Source organism: Meleagris gallopavo, chromosome 3 (assembly GCF_905368555.1).
Source record: "Meleagris gallopavo chromosome 3, MGAL_WU_HG_1.1, whole genome shotgun sequence".
In the NCBI taxonomy this organism is placed as follows: domain Eukaryota; kingdom Metazoa; phylum Chordata; class Aves; order Galliformes; family Phasianidae; genus Meleagris; species Meleagris gallopavo.
Genome location: NC_139406.1, coordinates 60,739,763 through 60,760,543, shown reverse-complemented (window position 1 = coordinate 60,760,543; position 20,781 = coordinate 60,739,763). Strand labels below are relative to the sequence as shown.

At 38.7% G+C, this 20,781-nt stretch overlaps 1 protein-coding gene across 4 annotated transcripts in view; it reads right to left on the bottom strand.

Moving 5' to 3' along the window:
- SGK3 (serum/glucocorticoid regulated kinase family member 3) overlaps window positions 1-20,781 on the bottom strand; it is a 55,431-nt gene that overhangs the window by 9,482 nt on the left and 25,168 nt on the right. For 3 of the 4 annotated variants that reach the window (XM_085221216.1, XM_085221214.1, XM_010708997.3), the window contains 6 exons: window positions 16,457-16,662; window positions 12,400-12,483; window positions 10,957-11,029; window positions 8,258-8,333; window positions 2,902-2,989; window positions 943-992 (listed from right to left, as the gene is read on the bottom strand). In XM_085221216.1, coding sequence (XP_085077342.1) covers window positions 943-992; window positions 2,902-2,989; window positions 8,258-8,333; window positions 10,957-11,029; window positions 12,400-12,483; window positions 16,457-16,534 — 449 coding nt within the window. In that variant the 5' untranslated portion in view covers window positions 16,535-16,662. Of the gene's footprint in view, window positions 1-942; window positions 993-2,901; window positions 2,990-8,257; window positions 8,334-10,956; window positions 11,030-12,399; window positions 12,484-16,456; window positions 16,663-18,767; window positions 18,860-20,781 lie in introns of all 4 variants that reach the window. The other variant, XM_010708999.3, reaches the window with a different exon arrangement.

Here is a 20,781-nt window from a genome sequence, read left to right as displayed (position 1 = left end):
TCCCCTCCAGAGACTCAGGATTTTTCTAATTTTTATGTCTTCTTTTCCCCATGACTCTTCCCAATGCTTATCTCCCATTTCCAGCCATCCAATCGGATTCTGAAGCTTACATGACAGAAGGAAGAAGTTTATCATTCATTCTCTTTCCTCATCCCATCCTTCCTACCATCCATTGCTTCCCCAGTTTAAGTGACAGGAGGGAGGCCCCAACACCTTCCTCTTCTATGTGTTATTTATATGAACTCACTGTTTTTCCATTTGCCAAGTCACCACTACTTTCAGCAATTTCCACTAATTACCTCACTTTTTCCTAAGTACAATTTAGAGGTATTGGTGTCAGCAAAACAATTATCCTTTCCACCTCTGAAACAACAGTTACGACACACACTCTTCATTTATTGCCCCTCAAAGGAAGCACTCTTACAATTTCATTTCTCACTGCAATCTGTTAAGCACTTCCTCCTGTTAGCCCAGAAAAAAATCTGAGAGGAAAGAGAAATCAAAATAAGTGTCATCTCTCAGATGAAAAAAGCACAGACAGATAACTGAGAAAGTAGTTTACAGAAGTAAACAACTGAGAAGCAAGTTGTAACTGCAGTGATAGTTTGTAATATCAACAAGTTAAGCTGCTCCTTTGCCATGCATTAAAACAAATGTGTTTTCAGAATGTTTCACATTCCTAACTGTTATGGGACCATTCCAGAAAGAGAGAGGGTTTTGTTTTTTGTTTGTAGAATCCTCATGTGAAAGGACAGCAAACTAACAAACCTGAAGATGAAAAGGAAAACGTCTTAACAGAGTTCATTTACTGAACACAGGATTAAATGTCTTGCTTCCTTCTGGGCAGAGAAAAGATAAAGCCACTTATTCAAACTATACTTCATACTATTAGCAATTATATTCAGTCTAATTTTTCAATTTATAGTTAATTGAAAAACCTACTGAGGATTTCCAGATGGTCCCAAGTTGATATTCGGTGAGGTAGAATTTAACTGTTGGAAGAAACAAATGGAATACAATAAAATAAACCTTTCTTATGCTTCAACCAGTAGTAATTTCAAAATACTAATTTCTTCAAGCTATATCTTCACACCTGTTGATAGGTTTTGAAGATATCAAATATTCTGATATCTCTTTAAAGATATCTAGGATTGTGAACTTCATAAGTTTCAAGTATCTGACCATCAACACCTTCTCACAAAACATTTCTATATATACCATATGGAAGAATAAAGGTAATAAAATAATTATGTCCAAATGGAGAGGACAAGATTAGGAACAAAAATTTAAGACTGTGTCAACAAACAGTGTTCCTCATGGAGAAACTTAGACCCTTCTGCAACTGCTTTTTACCTTTTATTCCAATAGAATTACTGTGAAACTGTTTTGCTATGCAAGATAATTAAGGATATGGCGCTTCAAAAAACAAAAACAGTTTCCTCCACCAAGAAAAGCCACTAGGAATCTTTCCTATCCTGACAATAATGGCTAACTCAATTCCATGAAAGGCACGAATCTTATCAGTACGCACTGACGGTGGAATTTCTAAGTTATGTGGACAGGAGGAAATCGCCGCCATCTAAGCAACTTTCTCCAATTTGTTTTCAAATAAAAAAGCAGTACTAATACTCTCACTGTGCTTTTGGACTTCATCAGAGAAAATAAACTTCAAGAACAATTTATCTGGAGACGGGCCAGCAGACATCACAAAATCAGCATGCCCACAGAAACAGAGCACACCCTGCTATCAACACTAGATGTGACAACTGCACCACTAATAACCAATCACACAACAGTACTCAGCAGTTTTAGAAAAGTCACCATGCAGTACTGGAGGGATTGGGAAGGGGATCGTTCTTATTCCTGGTCACACATCTTCATCACTTACAGTAACTATGACAGTATTAATTTCCTATTACAGTGTATCATTTCAGCCACTAAGCAGGAGTTCCCCCCTTATCTTGAAATTTGTTATAATGTAATAGACTGTTAATTTTCTATGGAAGCTTTTCACATTATTTAAAGTATCGTTCAAACAAAGAGGAGGAAACCTGTTATCTAAATTAAATTCTGCTGTATGCTCACCATGCTGTCAAGTACTCAAAAAAAAAAAAAAAAGCAAGGACTGGCATTCTTTAGAAGCGAGACTTTGAAAAAACACAGCACATTGTGTGCTATCCACAGCTGTAAGAGGACTGAATAAAAAGAGAAGTCCTAAGGCCATGAAGTAAACCAGAGAAAATAAACTTAATTATGGCACTTCTGCCTTCCTAGGAAGAATCTCTTTTCAATCAGCACTGTTTCTGAAGACGGTAAATTAACTTTCAGGCAACCCATCTAAACTGCACTTCTGTAGAGGCTTTTCTGACAGAAGAGGCTTGACACCTCAAGTGTTAAATGTGAGCTAAAATTAAATTCAGCAACTTAAAGAAAGATTGCAATTTTTTTTCCTTTCTGAGAATTATACTTCAGAGAATGGCTTGTGTTGGAAGGGATCTTAAAGTTCACCTCGTTCCACCCCCTAATGGCATCTCTCTTTCTTTTAAAGACGAACAAAAAAAAACTCATTCAATTGCCTCTGCTCCTTGCCAGTCATCCTTAGCAAGAGTGCTTGAGGAGACTGAAAAAAACTGACAGCTAAACTATAACTCAATCTGTGCCTCTTCTACTCACAGCAAGTGGGGAAGAAGCAAGAAAAAGCTCATGATCAGGATTACTTCTCTCTGCAGTTTATACTAGACAGGAAAACATCTTACAGCCTGCAGCAGAACAGTTCTGTTTAAAAGATCACAGGAGAGATTTACTGCAAAACCAATTGGTAATCTTCTGTAAGTAATATATTTAAGATTGCTGTCAAGTAGTTAAAATCTAGGAGACTGTTCTGTATCTATGCATTATTACCTTCTGATTACTCCTTTCATCTTCATCTTCAGATGGATCTGACTGGTGTTTCGGGTTATCCATCTGAAGAAATGCTCTGACATCTGGGCTAGAAAGAAGCACAGTTCAATCCATTAGGAAAACAATAACTTGCATGATTTTCAGCCAGAATCATAGAAAAAGAAAGAGTAATGGCTTTGACATAACAGAGTCACTGATTAGAAAGTTTTACACTTACAGTAATTAAGGACTGTATGCAAGAAATGCTTTTACAGAAATTAATTGCTGAGTATGTTACACACAAAATAAAAGATTTTTTTCAACTCACAAAAATGTGAAATGTTGAAGTATACATATGTGAAGACTTCATGAGGGAATGGTCAGTAGGACTGCATTAAAGTAATTATTTGAAGAAAAAGCCCTATCCAAAGCATAAGTTCTAACTAGCCAGCAACCGTAAGTAAATCTATTTGCTTTCAACACCGCCAAAACAAAAGTAAAAACATCAAAAGATCAAGAAATACATGTCCCAAGAGGTTTGTGGTAGTTATGTTCCTGTCCCCATCTGCTTTTAAGTAAAGCATCATGGTTTTGAAATTTCAGTGCACTTTAGCTGGGCATGACAGGACAACATGAGAAATCTTTCCACCTCAAGACAAACTGCTACCCTTCAAGAACTGGTAAGAGAGACTGTAAGATTCCCATTGTACACAGGGACATGCAAGTGAGGCAAAATTAATTCCTAAATGGGCCTCCCTTACAGCTATACACCACTTGAAGAGAAGACTTGAGCCTTTCAAGTTCACTAAAAGGCAGATGGCCTATGCAGGAAGAAATTTCACTTAGATTTCAGAGTTTTTTCAAAAGCTCTCAAGGCAGCTGCAGTTGGGAAACTCTGCATGAGGTATTCAGTACAAGAAAAAAAAAAAAAAAGCCCTCAAAACAACCCCACACCTTGCACCATGAAGTTCCTCCTTTAGAGCAACAATATAGGATAGTTTTTATATTAGAAGCAGATACCCTTATTTTGCTATTTTCAGTCTATTTTACCCTCTGCACTTCTGTAAAGCAAGGATCAGAAGTGAGAGATTAGTTAGTTTTGACACTTCTCCAGATAATGTATTTCACGTTAGTGTTACAGAACCTAACTCAGGTCATACACCACTTAATGCTCACAGTCTCCATGATTATGTTCTGTATTCTTAAACCCTGTATGGATGGAACCCAATTTCAGTTTCCATTAGCCTTTCAGGAATGAGACCGTTCACACAATTTCACAACCATTTCAGCTTACTATTCCCAATCTTACATGAACTCTGAATTCCAATCTATTTCAGGGTATGTTTTGTATCTGTAGTCCCAGGAAGAGTAAAATAACTGGTTGGAAATTTACAGTAATATTGACCTAGCAGACAACAAAAGTTTCAGAACCTCTGATTATCATAAAATGAAGAAAACAAAGTTATGGTTAACATTTTTCACTAGACAAGGAATTCCAAAATCTGACCTTAATTACCTTCCCACATTCGTTATTTTGGACAACTGGCTGATTAAGCAGGGCACGTTGCAATACATCTCAAATAGTTACTATAGTAACTTTGTCCATGAGTGAATTCAGAGAAGGAAAAAAAAAAGAAAAAAAAAACCACTTTGCGGGGAAAGGCTGCTGAGCAGTTTTGGGTATTCAGCAATTTCTGCAATATGGAGCAGCCAGAGGCACAACTGATCAATGTCACATTGTTCACATCTAATTTCAGAAGCTGTGAAAGACTGCAAAAGTAGTGATTAGATTAAAGCTTAATGGACCCACTTCTCCACCAAGGTTGCAGTGCGACCATTAGCTCAGGTTGCATTAATTCAAAGGATTTTAAAATACATTGAAACTGTTTCTAAAACAACCTCACATATCAAATTAAATGGATAAAAAAAAAAAGCCAGCATAGGTGGAATGTTCAATGCACACTGTCTTTTTTTTTTTTTTTTACCAGTAAGTTGTTTTTCCCTGGACTTTTATGATGGGCTGGACACATTCTGTTTATGCATTATATCTGAAATCCACAAAGAGTCCCAAAGCCCCCCTAAATATAGTCCCCTCAGTGGCTGTACTTCTGTGTCAGTCTTCCCACATAAACACATGCAAGCCATACAAAAAGCGAGGAGAAACATAAACAAGCTCAAAAAGTTGCAAACTTTGAAACACGATGGTAAAATTAATTGGCATCGACAGAACCTAAATGTTTAAAGTATACTCCTTGGTCTTTACAGTTTAACATATAAACCACACACCCTTTTAAAAAGAACGTGAAATGCTGCTATCTTTCTTACATTTAGTGCTCACAACTAACAAATTACCAGCTCCTATCCAGGACAGCAGTCATCAAAGCAGAGGCATTATCAGATCTCCACCCCCTTGGAGATTTGGTTTGTTTTGCGTGCTCTGCATTCTACCCACGAGTGCAAGTTCTCCAACAAATACGGTTAGCTGAGCAAACACTGCTCAAAGCTGGCCCATGTAATTCCCAATTCAGTCTAAGACAAGATTCACCCAGCCCAGTATCCCCCATGACAGGGATGGCTGGTGAAGGATTTTCCTACAACTACAGGGTCTCTCTATTCACTGTACCAGAGTGTAGGTTTTTGTCAGGTTTATTACTGAGCAGAAAGGTTTTATCCTGATACACCATCTAACAAGCAAGACCCAAGAACAAAGTCCACTGAAAGAAAAACAAAACAGCACAGAGTTACATGTTTCAGAGAACAATGTAAATACTACCATCATGGACACACTGCATCTGACATTTGTGTTTTTCAATTCAGAGATTCAAGTGCCTTCCCTTCCAGAAATGGGAAGCCACTATGAACTACTCTTCAGCTTTTACTGAAACGGTTTTCCCAAGCAGGACTTAAGAAGTATAAAATCTCAATACCTGTTTTAATGCTTAAAGATTTAGTGGAAGGTGAGCTTCTTTACATTTCTCCGAGAACATACAGCCCCCTAACACTTCCTTGTATGTTACTAAGTTTCTGAGAGTTATTTTACTTAATATCAAATTTATTATTGAAGCAAAACAGTTCAAATGTGTATATGGGCTACCTGTAAAGACTCAGTCACTGTATAGTCCTTAAGTAGTTTCTAGCAGGTTGTGCCAAGACACTCGAAGTCATCAACCTTTGGTATTTCTTTCCTGCTCATATTTATTGGTACACAGAAAAGGCAACAGATGATGTAATTATTAACATGATTTGTTGTAATCTGTGATGCATACAGAAGCATGGCTTTATTTCTGGAGAACTAATATAAAATGTTTTGAGACAATATTTGGTATTTGGACATAGTGACAAGAGAGTTATGCTAAATTAAAAAAAGATCTGAATCTTTTCAATAATTTAACAAAACAGATTAGCTTTTAACACTTAGTTATTCTGCAATGTTTTCTATTCTTTCCCAAAGAACATCAGTGCTATGACTACAAAACTCACAGTACTTCCTTCAGTGGAAAACTATTTCGCCATAAAGCCTTTGTTTCAAAGTTTTTTCCACTTATCAGAATGAACGTATATATGTCATTCTTTTTCTTCCAAAGAAGAAAGGAAGTACATAGTTCAACTTAATCAACATTACACAATTCGCGTGATGGAAAATAAAATCTGATGGCAGACTTCAAACTGCAGCAATATGCTCTGGTATTTTTTTCCTGTGGGAAATGGACAGTTTCATGGATTGTACTGATAGAATAATTAAACAAAGCACATGTAACTCAGAGCTAAAGCCAGAAATAGAATGTTACTGATTTACTAATTCAAGCAACGTAGAAAGCTGCATGGCTTTATCTTAAATTGATTAGGTCTAGGTTGAAACTGAAAGAAAACCGAGGTTTACCCTCAAAATCAGTTCGCACAATTGTACTCCTCCAAAGTTGTAATGCAGAGGAGCTGTTTGTAATTTATCACCACCCCATCGATGGAGGTTATCACACATACAGGTCTTCTGACAAAAGATTTAGCATGGAATCTTATTCATGTGTTTCAGGCAAGTCCCAAGCCACCAAGAGAAGGTGACCAAGCTACTTGGTTAAGATGCTTAAAACAAGTTCTGGAGTACACACATGAACGGCTCTAAGAAAAATTGCAGGATTGTGGGGGTTGGAAGGGAGCTCTGAGGATCATCTACTCCAATCCCCCTGCTAAAAAGTAGATTCCATAGAATAGGTTGCACAGGAACACATCCAGATATGTTATGAGTACTCCAGAGGAGACTCCATAATCCTTCTGAGCAGCCTGTTCCAGTGCTCTGTCACCCTTACAATAATTTCCTCATGTTTGCATGGAACCTCATGTGCCAGTTTGCACCCACTGCCTCTTGTCCTGTCAATGCACACCACTGAAAAGAGCCTAGTCCCATCCACTTGACTCCCACCCTTTAGATATTTATAAGCATTGATAAGACTCCCCCCAGCCTCCTCTCCTCCAGCTCAACAGGCCCAGCTTTCTCAGCCTTTCCTCATACAGGAAATTCTCCAGGCCTTTCATTGTCTTTGTGGCTTTCCACTAGACTCTCTCTGGAAGTTCCCTGTGTTTTTTGAACTGGGGAGCACAGAACTGGACACGGTATTCCAGGTGAAGCCTCACCAGAGCAGAGTAGAGGGGGAGGATCACCTCCCTCGACTTGCTCACCATACTTTTTAAACGCTCCCCAGGATACCATTGGCCTTCTTGGCCACCACCAGGGCATAGTTCTGGCTCATGGCCAACCTGTTGTCCACTAGGACAATCAAGTTCTTCCCTGCAGAGCTGCTATTCAGAAGGTCAGCTCCTAACTTGCTCTTGTTGAACACTGTCAGGTTCCCCCTTGCCCAACTCTCCAGATCTCCCCGGATGGCCCCACAGCCCTGTGGAGGGTCGGCCACTCCTCCCAGTTGTGTATCATCAGCAAACTTGCTGAGGATGAACTCTATCCCTTCATCCAGGTTACCACTGAAGATGTTAAACAGGACCAGAAAAGATGCAGGGAGTGACTCCTACAAGGGCAACACAGTAGCAAGTGACAGAGTTCTCAAACAGTAAAGCTATCAACAGAACAGACACCTGCCCTAGAGGAAGAGAGTTTACATGGGAATCTGCACCCCTTAAATTAATATCAGTTAATTGCAAGGCTATTTCTAGATCAGTTCTGAGAAAAAAACATTTTATACTGTTCTTTAGCCTCTGTGTTTTCCTTAAAGAACAATCATATTAAAGATAATTTATTACACTTAGAAGTACTGACAGGTAAAATAAATTTTCTAGTCAAAAGTACTTAATTCACAATTTTATATTTGACACCTCACAACTTTTAATATAGTCACAACCCTTATAAAACAGAAATGAAATTACTTACTGGTTGCATAGCTCTGGCTGTCTAACTAAGTTTTGAATGAATTCATTCAGTCCTGCTCTTCTCTGTTTAATAAAATCTGGGAAAAAAAAAAGATTAGGAATGATCAGTGAGCTTACAAAAGAAACTTATTTTTAAGTTGAAGATATTTGAGGATTGTGATGCATAACGATTAAAAAGAGCAAAGTGAGAACAGGATTGGTTCAACATATGAAAATCACAAGAACATTCAGGTGAGGTAACACATTTCAGTTCCTCTGTAATGCTACTTTAAAGTGTGATGGGACAGATGGATTTTAAAGCACTTCAAGAGCAATGTGCAGCCACGGTGTGCTAACTCCTGCAACCTTCTTTGCATGGGTGAGCCCCCAGGACCTTATTTCTCTCGGAAAAAAGCCACGGGCAAAACTATCACACAAATCGTGTTTTTACATGAACAGTCCCACCAAACAGCATATTTCCATAACAAATGAAAATGGGAAAGTTGCACAACCATCCAGCAAGCGCTCAGATGTAACCACTAAAAATAATTAGGTAAAATACTTTTCTTTCCACCTTGGACATAATCCCTAACGTTAAATAAATCCTCAGAATCTTTATGATTTTTTTTAAGCAATATGGAAAGATACGCAAGGGATTTGAAATAGGAAAAAAAAAAAAAAGCAAAGAACAGAAGAATCTTGTGTTTCATCATTTGTATCAATCACAAAAAAGTCTTTTTCTTCTAAAAATTAACATGTAAACCTTTCTAAGGTATTCTAATGACATTTTCTGCCATGAGCAGGTTACTTAAAATATTTGGAAAAAAAACTTGAGAATTTTAATTATTAAGAACATCAGCAGCATAATACCTAAACCTGAATTAGGATGTTAAACAATCCCCCAAAACAGGAGCACAAACGTGCATAAAGATTTTATGTGAGTCACCAGCATCAGCTACTTCTGATGCCGAATGCAGCCAGCCACTCTAAGCCTAGAAACCTGTCCACACTGCTGAAGAAAAAATATCTGCATCAAATCTACTCAAATACACACCATTTTTTTGTTCTGTATTCTGACTGGTTTCTATTATTTCCCTCTGCTCTGTTTTTAAAGTTACGATTGGATTAATTTTGAAATAACCTAAATGATAATAAGAAATGAGGCTTTAGATGATAACGTGTGTTATGATAACGTTTTTAGTAGACTTTGGGAAAAGCATTTTTCAGTTTCACTCTACTATGCTTTTGACTACAATGCACCAGTACAATGCTGAATGCCCACACTGCACATGCAAGAACAGACCAACAAAATACCTTTCCAAAGCTGTAGAATATACCTTATTTCAGAAAAAAGCAGAAACACTGCATCAAAGTTTTAGTAAATTAAGCATTAAGATCAAGAATTATTTAAAAGAGCATCACCCTGCCCTGCAGCAAGAAAAATCTTAAGAACTGTTTTCTCATGCTTCCAGGATTACAGAATACTTGATGGAAATTTAAAGTCTGAGGATTGTGTTCTACATACATAATTTCAATGAAGTTTTAGTCTTCCCTCCGCCTCCCTCCCCATTTTAAATCCAGTTTCCTAAATCTGAATCCAAGAAATCCAATAGGCTGCACAGAAGACCAGAAAGCATGATATTACTAAGTCTTCAGCCAACTCTGAAGTCCCAACGTAGGAGAAAATGAAAGAAGACAAAATAAAACAAGAGGTCTTCTTCAGAAGAAGCCAACAGAGGAAAGCAAACATGAGTAATTGTACACGATTATTTTAATTAAAAAAAAAAAAAAAAGAGAAGGAAGCTTCATGTCAAGGTTTAGATGATTAACAGTAACTGCTAAAAATTAAGATGCTTGAAAGAACTCTTAATGCCAAGGTCAGCCTATCTGGATCCACTGGTACTCCAGCAAAAAAGAATATTAAATCTTTAAACAGGTACAAGAGGAGATAACAAACTTAGACTGATCAAATAAACAACCCAGTAGAAGGAGGTTCTCAATGACCATCAGGAAAATCCCTCAGTAAAAAGGTCTGAATTAAAGGTATAAACACACAGAGCAAAGGCCTAGCCTGCCCATTTGCCTTTGTATTTATTCGCCCATGGTGCTGCTTCCATTGATTCACTGCACTTTTAAAAGTGATTTTCCATTAGTATTCTGATGTGGGCAGGGTGAGCTTTATTGGGACCAATCAGTCCTAACTGGATCACACAGTGATCTTATCAAACAGGCTTCCAGAAATGTAACAACAACAGGAAGAATTCCTGTTTCATCTAAACTGTGCAAGAAAACACATTTAGATACGAAGTTCAGAAGCCTTCAAGGATAAATTCCTTTGTTACTTAAATTTTTAGCGGGAAGAAAAGTCACACAAAGCAAATATAAAGTTCAATAGGCATACGTTTAGAAGAGCCTGTAATTTGGCTTTTATGTCTGACAGTTAGAATCTCTCACAATCCTGAATATGACACAGCTGGGAAGAACTATAGCACCCAGTACAAAAGAGGTATCATGCCATTAAGCAACAGTTTGTTCAAAATCGCAAGGAAGAATACCTACCCACGCTAGTTCCTGCTCTTTACTCAAGTATGACTAACCTTTGGTTTAGTCACTGGTTTGAGGATTGCTGCAATACTCATCTAAGATTGCTTCCTGTACGCTGCAACAGACCAAGTCTCAAATAAAGACATTGACAAAACAAGAAACAAGATAATAACTTGCCAGGATCAAAATTATCTCCAAATATTCTTTTAGCTGGAATCTTCAGGTTCATAGTGGGAAATTGCTTCTTTAGCTGGAAATATAACACATAAAACGAAACCGTGCTTAGACTTTTGCTGTGATTTTTACCATCAAAATCATAATTATAGAATCACAGAATGGATTAGGTTGCAAGGGACGTTAAAGATCATCTAGTTCCAACCTACCTGCTATGGGCAGGGCTGGCACCCACCAGGCTGCCCAGGGCCCTATCCAACCTGGCCTTGAATGTCTCCAAGGATGGGGCATTCACAGCTTCTCTGAGCAGACTGTTTCGGTGCCTCACCATTCTCTGAGAACAAAGTTTCCTCCTTATTATCTAGTCTAATTAACTCCTCTCTTTTAGTTTTAAACTGTTCTCTCTTATCCTGTCTCTATCAGACAGTGTAAAAAGTCTGTTTCTCTCCCGTCTATAAGCTCCCCTCAAGTGCTGGAAGGCCACGATGTGGTCCCCTCAGAGCCTTCTCTTCTTCAAGCTGAACAAGTCCAGTTCCCAACCTTTCCTCATAAGAGAGGTGCTCCAGCCCTCTGATCATCTTAGTGGCCTTCCTCTGGACCTGATCCAACAGCTCAACATCTTTCTTGTGTTAGGAAATTCACGCCTGGACGTAGTACTCTAGATGGGGCCTCTCAAGGGCAGAGTAGAGGGGGATAATCACCTCCCTTGCTCTGCTAACCAGGAAACGGCCTTTCAGGCTGCACACTGTTGGTCAAGTCCAGATTTTTGTCCACTAGGATCCCAAGTCCTTGAGAGGGCTATCTCAAGGGGTTCTTCTTCCAGTCCGTTCATGTATACAGGATTGCCCTGACAAGTGCCACACCTCACACTTGGCCTTGCTGAATTTCACTATGTTCTCAAAGGCCCACTTTCGAAGCTGGTCCTGGTCTCTCTGGATGGCATCTCTCTCTTCCTTCCATTGCGTCAAGTGCACCACCCAGCTTGAATCAGCAAATTTGCTGAGGGTACATTTGATCTCACTGCCTGTGTCATTGATAAAGATGCTGAACACTACTGGTCCCAAGATAGACTCTAAAGGACAACACTTGTCACTGGTCTTCACCTGGACATAAAGCATCAACTACAATCCTTTGGCTGTGACCACCCAACCAATTCCATATACAAATACACACTTTGCATGCTTTGACAATTGGTTAATTGGAAATTTCCTTCGCAACATAATGATCCTTGGCAAAGGAACCAATTTTGAGTTTAAAATTCAAACAAATCAAAGTAAAACAAAAAAAAGAAAAAACAACACCATTTTTTTTTCTTTAAACAGGCTCCTACAGTTATTGGATGTTGACTCAAACTCCTCAGTGAGGGCATTAACTGAAAACTTAACACTGGAAACAAGTGTTACTCTGTGTTATCCTGGCACAACGCCATAACCTGATTTTGCTTACCGTATTGTAGAGTTTATCAAACTCTGCATATCGTCTGAAGACAAACCACTCATTTCTGCCAACTGAGACCAACACTTTGTAAACCTACAATAACATAAATACACGTTAACGTCAACAGCAAAGTTTCAGAAAACCTCCCACATTTAATCCCTGGGTGAAAATAAGGCCAGCTTGTTAAGCTTATTGTGTAAACATAGTGGCTGAGCTATGTATTTCTTACAGTAGTCACAAACATCAATCATCAATGCAAAGGATTAGGAGAGCAATCAAGAAAGTCTGGCTGTTTTCAGAAATGACTTTTGCTTACCTGGCGCCTGAAAGAGAAAAAAGCTAATATCAAATATCAAGGAAGTAAAGCATTCAAACACTGAAGATCGCCTTCACTGAAACTTGGGGAGAAAGCGCATATGGATGACAGGTATAAAGAGAATAATTCCTCCCAACATCCTGAATGCATATTATAATCAGGATCCTTGCAGATGGTTGGGAATCTGGACAATACTAAATTCAACTGAAATCATTCTATGATTCTATGAATTCTTCAAAGTGAAAAAAAAATGTTGTTGTGATTGAAATGCAGTTCAGGTTACAGTTCTGGGGTCACGGACGAGCAGCTGGAACCCAACGCAAAATTCAAATCCCATGACATCAGAGGACTCTAGTATCCAGCAAACTGTGGATCCCTGGATTCATGCACCTACTTGATAACTGGATCTCCTATCTGTTTCCCTCTTAAGCAAGCAGTTCATCTTCCATCCCCATCTTCTTGTGCTTCCAGAAAGAGCCCACCTTTTCTTCAAGGAGAAGAGGGACATAGAAAGGAAACAAGTGCAGCAGGCTGCTAATTCCTCACCTAGAAAACTGGGCTGATACCCTGGTGGCCTCCTTTCCTTCTGTTCTGCATCAACAGTTAACCCATGTTTTCACGCTTCTGGGCTCTACTACTACTAGCAGCTACACTTATCCTGACTGCTTCTACAAAGGCAAGAGGAAAAACAAAGCAAAACAAAAAACAAGCAAAAAAAAAAAAAAACCACCAACCATCTAGAGTTGCTCAGAGAATAATGTTTTCAAACTGAATTAAGTCTGAAGCAAAACTTGTCTTAAACAGCTCCTAGAAAACAGAAAAAAATCCATCCAAGCCCTGTAATCTGTGAATAAGTAATACTTTCAAAAATAAAATAAAATAAAATAAAATAAAAAACACAAGACTAAACAAAACTCCTGAAAACATCACCATCACAACCATAATTGCAAACTGTCTTCTCAGATCCAGACTGGACAACTCCCAGCTATTTCTCAATGTGACTTCCTCAAGGAAGAAATCACTGAAATCAAAAGGTTGCAATTCTGTTTTGGTAGCTTACACTGCTAGACTGAATATTCAATTTGTATTAAAAATATGTACTGTGGTAGGATATACATCTTTCACTTTCAAGAAAGCAAGCATTGGGAAAGTATGTAAACTAACTATAGTTTAAAAAAAAAAAAAGAAAGACAACAGCCTCCATGAAGCCATACCTTATTACATGTTACTGAAATCTGAAAAGTTTCTCAGATTATATCAGAAAAATTATGATTTCTTAGCGAGTCTGTGTTATGGCTGGAGGAGACAACAGAAGAGGTCAGGGAATACAATTAAGCCTTAGCCATTAAATAACACAGGGATAAAAGCAAAAGAAAGCAGGCCACTATAAAATAAGGACAGAATAGCAGTTAACATAGCCAATGTGTGGCCCAAAATAAGTACTTTGCCACTTTTTAAAAAGAAAAGTGAATGTTGAATCTTCAGGAAAAAAGGCATGACAGTGAACTAGAATGGATATACAAAGAGGCTGGTTACCAGGAATTAAGTGAAAACAAAAATTTCATGGCCTGAACATCAAAAAAAATGTAAATGTGAAATTATTAGCTCCCTTCCCCACTTCACACCCCAAAGGTGTGAATAAACATATCAAATACAGGTAGTATTTATCAAAAAACAAACTGAACGTTCAATTAAGAGGTTATGCAGATGCTCAGTAAGAACCAAGAGCTCATTTCCAAAGGCAAAACTGAGAAGTTTGACTTATTTGTCAGAATAAGGATTCTACAGAGACATGGTTGTTTCTAAAAATGCTTCAGTTAGAGTAAGCATGAGAACTAGACAATGCTCATACTTGCATCCTTTCTGAGCCAACATGAAGCCAACCACAGTAAGGTTTGAGCTACAATTTATCACTTCTATTCGGATCAGTAAGATTCTGGAATAGCCTCTTAATAGAAGCAGTAATTATACGTACTGTAATTGATTAAGTGGTAAAGTTTACACAAAGTAGTCACTCAAAGTCTTTCCTAGCTTTTGTCATTTTAACATTTTCTTTCACCCTAAGGCTTTTTTCCTCCTTAGGGAATTTGTACAGACATTGCCATGAGAAGCAGTCAACTATGACCTACCACAAAGTTGCTCAGAACTAAGTGTTCCCCCCACCCCTCTCACTCCCGTCCAAAAGCAGAACTGACTGCTCCAGTCATTACAACACAGCTACAAAAGAGGCGGCAAAGTGAAAGCACTGACAGACACGCTCTGGAATTCAGTGTTCCTACCACAAAGTTTAGCATGACCCTCACTTCTGTCATCAAATCCCACAACACACCAGGCAACAGTCAAAAGCTTGGTTGTTGAAAGTAGCCCTTGTCACTCTACTCATTATTCCTTGATGCAGAAAGCAGAAAATGCCAAGACAAGGCACACCTCCACACAGCACAAGCTGGGCTGGATCTTTTTTTTTTTTCCTCCTCCCTACACCCAATTTCTGATGTTTCCTACTATTGCTGGTAGTACTTCCCAAAGGGCATGCCCAGATAAAGCACCTACTCAGCTAAGGCTGTCACAAAGATATTTAGGTAAAGTGACATGGAAATCTAGATATTAGTATGTTCCACAGCTGTACCACACTGAGACTTTTTAACAGCAGGACTGTCAGTGCTGAGGCAATAAAACAAACTTGTTTTGCTCAAGTTTCGGCTTTTATTTTTATTTGCTCATTTGAGTTTCACACACATTCAAAGTATTAGTGATGTTCTCTTGTTCCTTTTACCAGCACATTTATGCCTCAACTTACACTCTGACATACTTGAAGATTGAGTATCATTCTTCTCTGAGGAAAAGGGGAAGGAGAGGAGAGGGGGAGGGGTGAGGAAGACAAATAATTAAGTAAATCTTTGTTTTGTTATGTTCTTCAGGCAGCAGTTGAGTCTAAGTATATTTACACTTCACTTCTGAAGAGTGACTAATGCAGAGAAAGAGAGAGACAGAATAAGCTTAGAGGAAGTTGCACAAGAGCAATGAAACAGTTTGAGCTTTTTAAATGAAGGATTATTATGCTGTCTTTGTATACAAACAGACGAGTGCACAAAACTTTGTTTTTCAATCTGCAAGAATCTCCCCACAGAATGGGAGGACTATTTCCAGAAAGAAGGTCAAACTGGGAGACCAAAAAAGAAAGGGAGGGGAACAACAAGGAGTGGAAATAGGAACAGGATAGGAAAAAACTCATAAGCATTACAATCAGAAAACAGGAAGGAAGACTGAGAAATGGTCTTTCAAAAATGTGATGGCTTATGATTTTTTTTCTTTTACACACAAAATATCAAGATGTGATACCTACAAAAAATGGCAATTTCATAAACATATTTTATTCCTTTAAAAAAGGAATGTTTTTATAAAAAATAAATCACTTAGAATGCCGAATTTTCATCTGATTTGGCACTAAAATGTTATACTCACATTTGAAAACTTCCATATTTTATAAGAGAAAACACTGCTATTTGGGGGTGGGTGGAGGGGGAGTATCAGAAATTTGCAAAGTCAAATTGTTTTTGCAGAAAGTAGTTAACCACTGTAAAACATTCACAGCTTCTCACACTGGACTATGGCCAGTACTCACAAGAGCAAGTGAACAGATTTCTGTAAACCTGTTCAAAATAGAAACAAGCTCACTATTGAAAACAAGTAACACTTCCAAGTAGTAATAACCTACACATTTGCCTACAATGCTTATACTCATATACTTACAGTAAACCTTTTTTTCTTCTCTCTGTGTTCATCAGAGCTGGGAATGCTAACACTTGGGCAGCTTTCTTTGAGATCCATTGTATGCGTTCTTCTAGCAAATTCGTTACAGGACGGTGCTTGGGGTGTTGCAATCAGATGCTATCTTCAACGGTATTGATCTAAGACATGCAACTCTTCTTGAGAAAACGTGAATTCCATTATGTAACCTTAAAGTGAACATAAAAAAAGAAAATTAAGTCCAGGAACACTTAACTAGAAGTGCTAAAACCTGTGTGACAACAACTTTTCCTCACAGGATATACACACTTTACTATGCATGTACGCAGACATGCACAAGATTTTGCAAGTTTTCATGCCTTGGTCCTTTGTCATTTTACTGAAATCATTCATGTTCTCTGAGGACTTGAGTGCAACACAAAAGCCTCCTTTATGCATTCTGGAAATAGATTTGGGGTCCCTTGAAGGAATAAAGACAGAACCAAGTGAAATAACAACTAGGTATCAGCTGAGAAAAGCCACTGACGTTACGTTCAGAAGGATTTCTTTAAAAACCAAGTATTTTCAACTGCACGAGGCTGCACCAGAAGGCATTTCAGATTTGCCAGAATGTACTGAGTGGATTAATTATCACATCAGGGCTCAAAGATGACATTAGAAAATTTTTTCATGTGAATTTCAGAGGACACAGGTAGCACCTGTCCTCTTTCACATCTACTCTCTACCTGGCATAGCCTGCGTTTAGCAGAGCAGTTCACTTCCTTACAGAACACAAGAAAGGCAAAAGACCAGAGCATTTGGTGCTAACTGGATGTTCCCCTACAGAGAGAGGAATACTCTCCCCGCCTGGCAGTGAGCACAAGCCAATTGCTTACCAGGCCACACTTCAAGTAACAGGAACTTCAGGAGTGCTGGAGAACACCACTGAAATACCTATACCCCTGTTCAGGCCTGCGCAGCCATCTGAAGTCGTCAGTGAGAGTGGCTCTGCTTCTAGAACACTGCATGTCAGAGTTACAAACATGAGAAAAGTTTAGTGGTTTTTTTTTTTTTTTTTTCTTTTTAAGTAAGAGGAGGCTACTATTCTCTTTAAAACACCTAGAGGTATTAAAGTGGACTGTGTATTTCATACCATAAACTTTCAAAAACACAAGCTAATCTGAGGTAATTCTGCTATTAGAGAGACACCCATATTTATGTTGGCAAGAAGGCTGAAGCCCCTGGAATTCAGTGAAAAGATGTTCTCGATACCCTGCTAATCACAGTCAGTTGACTATTTTCTTGTTCTCAAAAGCCAGAACACCTCCCTGAGTCAAACTTTCACATTATTATCCCTCCTGTAGTAATTTAAAATTAAGTAATTTTGAAAGTTCAGTATGATGACTTTAAACAAAAAGGAGTGTTTGAAACTACTGTAATCACAGCTGAGTCATAGATGATCCATACTGCAACCAGAGAATAACTTTTTGAGAGTTATAACCAGAGAATGACTTTTTGTTACATCTGTAGTCAGTTCAAGTGTTCTGTTCTTCACTGATCTGGCATTTACAAGGCTGAGCTTTTCTCCTTCCCCTTTTTATTGGGCTACAGCACGGTTACTGACCTAAAGTTTCAACTTGGTTTCTCCATTTCTTTGGCAAGCCACTGTTAAAGCCCTTATTACAACAAGGTACAGTTCCCTTTTCACACTAGAACTTCCTTAAGACCCATTCACTCATTTCCCCCACACTATTTTTTAAGATCTAAAGGTTAACTGTACTCTTCTCCACCAATAAGAGGCCCTCTAAAATAGTCAATGGGCGCTGCTTCCAGTCAGCATTTTGCTAAGCTTACACTTCACTAAACACTTATGTCAATCTTCAGCCTCTTCAGATACAGCTCAAGGAACTGCCTTCCTGCTCATCGCTCATCACATAAAGAAAACAGCAAAGCTTTAACAAGAATTAAGAGTTGCCTGACTAATATCATTCAATGTCTTTGTCCTCTTGTAAACTGACCTTCATTCCTAACATGCATGCATTCACTCTCATAATAAAGGCTGTACCTCTCCGATCCCTTTCACCTTTGATTCCTGGTGCCACAGTTCCACCACTACACAAGTAGTGCTACAGATTAAAAGCTGTAGCACAAAGAATATTACTTAGCAGGTTGAGCTGTATTCCAGATCAGAAGCTCAAAGTTCTAGGGGAAACAAAAGGAGGAAGTGTCACCCAGATTAATTCAGGAAGGGTTTATTCATCTTGCTGGGGAGAAAAAAAATAAATCATCTGACAAGTTGAAACTGCAGTGTTCGTGTTTCTTTCTTTGAAGCTACCTGGAAGGTCCCCAGCTGGGATTCTTTTCCTTCCCTGATGCATCTCTTCCGAGTTGTGCCTGGGTCACCAAAGCTACATGGAATTGCCAAGGCTGGAACAAATGCATTATCGGTTAGGCCATTACACTCCAGAATATCACAGCTTTCTTTAAATTCTATTTGTTGTGAGCACACTAGCTCTGAAGAACTCGTCAGAACTGCAGGCCTGCCTGTAGAACTAGGGACAGATTTACCTTAACCTTTTCCATGCTGAATTTTTAGTAGTAGGTAAAACCAGTAGTGCCGTGATAGCTACATGAAAGTCACGAGGAGCAAAGAGACAGCATTCTCACACAGCTCCAAAAAGCACAAACTGCAGTGTCTTGAAGGTTGCCAAATATGGGTAAATATAATAGACACTGTCAGGTGAGAAGTCTCTGCCTCCGGTTATAGCTTTTCTGTAGCTAGGAACAAGCAAACCCTGCCTCTGCTGGCAACAAGCAGAAAGGAGGAGAAGCTTTTTTAAAAAAATAAAGGTCTGTAAAAGAAATATCCTAAAATCATACTTGGGCACTAGATAAAGAGCATGCAGATCATGCAGGACATTAACACCGAAATCAATGCTGTTAAAAACAACTGTGATGAGCTAGAACTTAAGTCACTGCAGTACTGAGGTCTGAAACACGGAAGGCACATACAGATAGACAAGGGAAGAGCAGAAGTCACGCATCCTCCTGGCAAAGTTTCAAGCCTAACCAACAGCTTCACTTCCATTCTCTCCACTGTGGCTGTCCAGCAGCAAGCTCTATTTTCACTGTTTCCTGTAGGAAGCCACAACAATGCCAAATTTCAAGCTGACTCTTGCCTCTGCTGAAATGAGAGCATGGCAATAGCAAAACTGACTCAATATGAACATATATAGCTCTAGACACACAAATGAAGAATTTTCTGAATGTCTCACAAAAAACCCCCTTTGTGCAACCTCATTACAGTTACACGCAACAAGCAAACACTAAGGAGTTTGTGACATACAGCAACTTCCTCTCAACTCCACTCTATGTAAGATAGGCTCCAAACATATCGTAAAACATTTCTGAAGTTTAATCAGACTGTTTTCTTTTTCTAAATGAGAATAACCTGAAGACGATATCAATGCAAAACCAAAGACCTCTCCCTTTGAGCTCATGACTCAGACTCTACCACAACTAGGTTAGGAAGCACCCACTGTCTTCATAGCTGTAGTCAAATTGCCCTAAATGCTTCTGACTAAGGCTGGAATAAAAGAACTATTATATTCACTCCAAGTAATAGAAAGGAAGCAGAGAGAACAGTCAAAAAGCCCAAAAGCCAGCCTTTCTGCAAGCATAATTGGAAGACTCACCAGGATCCATACCCACCTACCAAAACAGAACAGGCATTTCCCTTACACACTAATAATCCACCTGGAAAAAGTTATTTTACTCTAGGACTGAGTCACAAGTAAAACCAGCTGCAGAAAATCCCACCTGAGTGCAACTCCAGCTACAGAACAAACTTAAGAAAACAAAGACACAGGAGAGTCCTATTATTTGCTATAAACATTACTTGACGTCCTCTTACTTTAGAGAGCACCACCTCCAGCACACTTTTCATCACTTCACAGCCTCCACAAATACCTTGATATCAACTTGACATATCACAGGATATTACAGATATTTTGAGAAAGCCAACTTGTTCTCTGCTCTTTATGATGAAAAGGAGTGACCCAACCATTCACCACCAGGAAATGAGATACAAGCTATCCACAACCCAATGCAGAACACAGGGGGAGGAAAGACAGGGACTGTAGGAGACACAAAAGATTCAAAAGCAAAACACAGATCGCTGTTCTTCTCTAAGGAGAGATGGATGCCTAGAAGCTGTTGAATAATCTAGTTCTGAAGGAAACAGGCTGCACACAGGCTACTCTTTCACATACCACACACATACCATTTTGGTATGAAAACACTAGATACCAGCACAGACCTCCAGAAATTAGAAGTGATGAAAAAGGAGA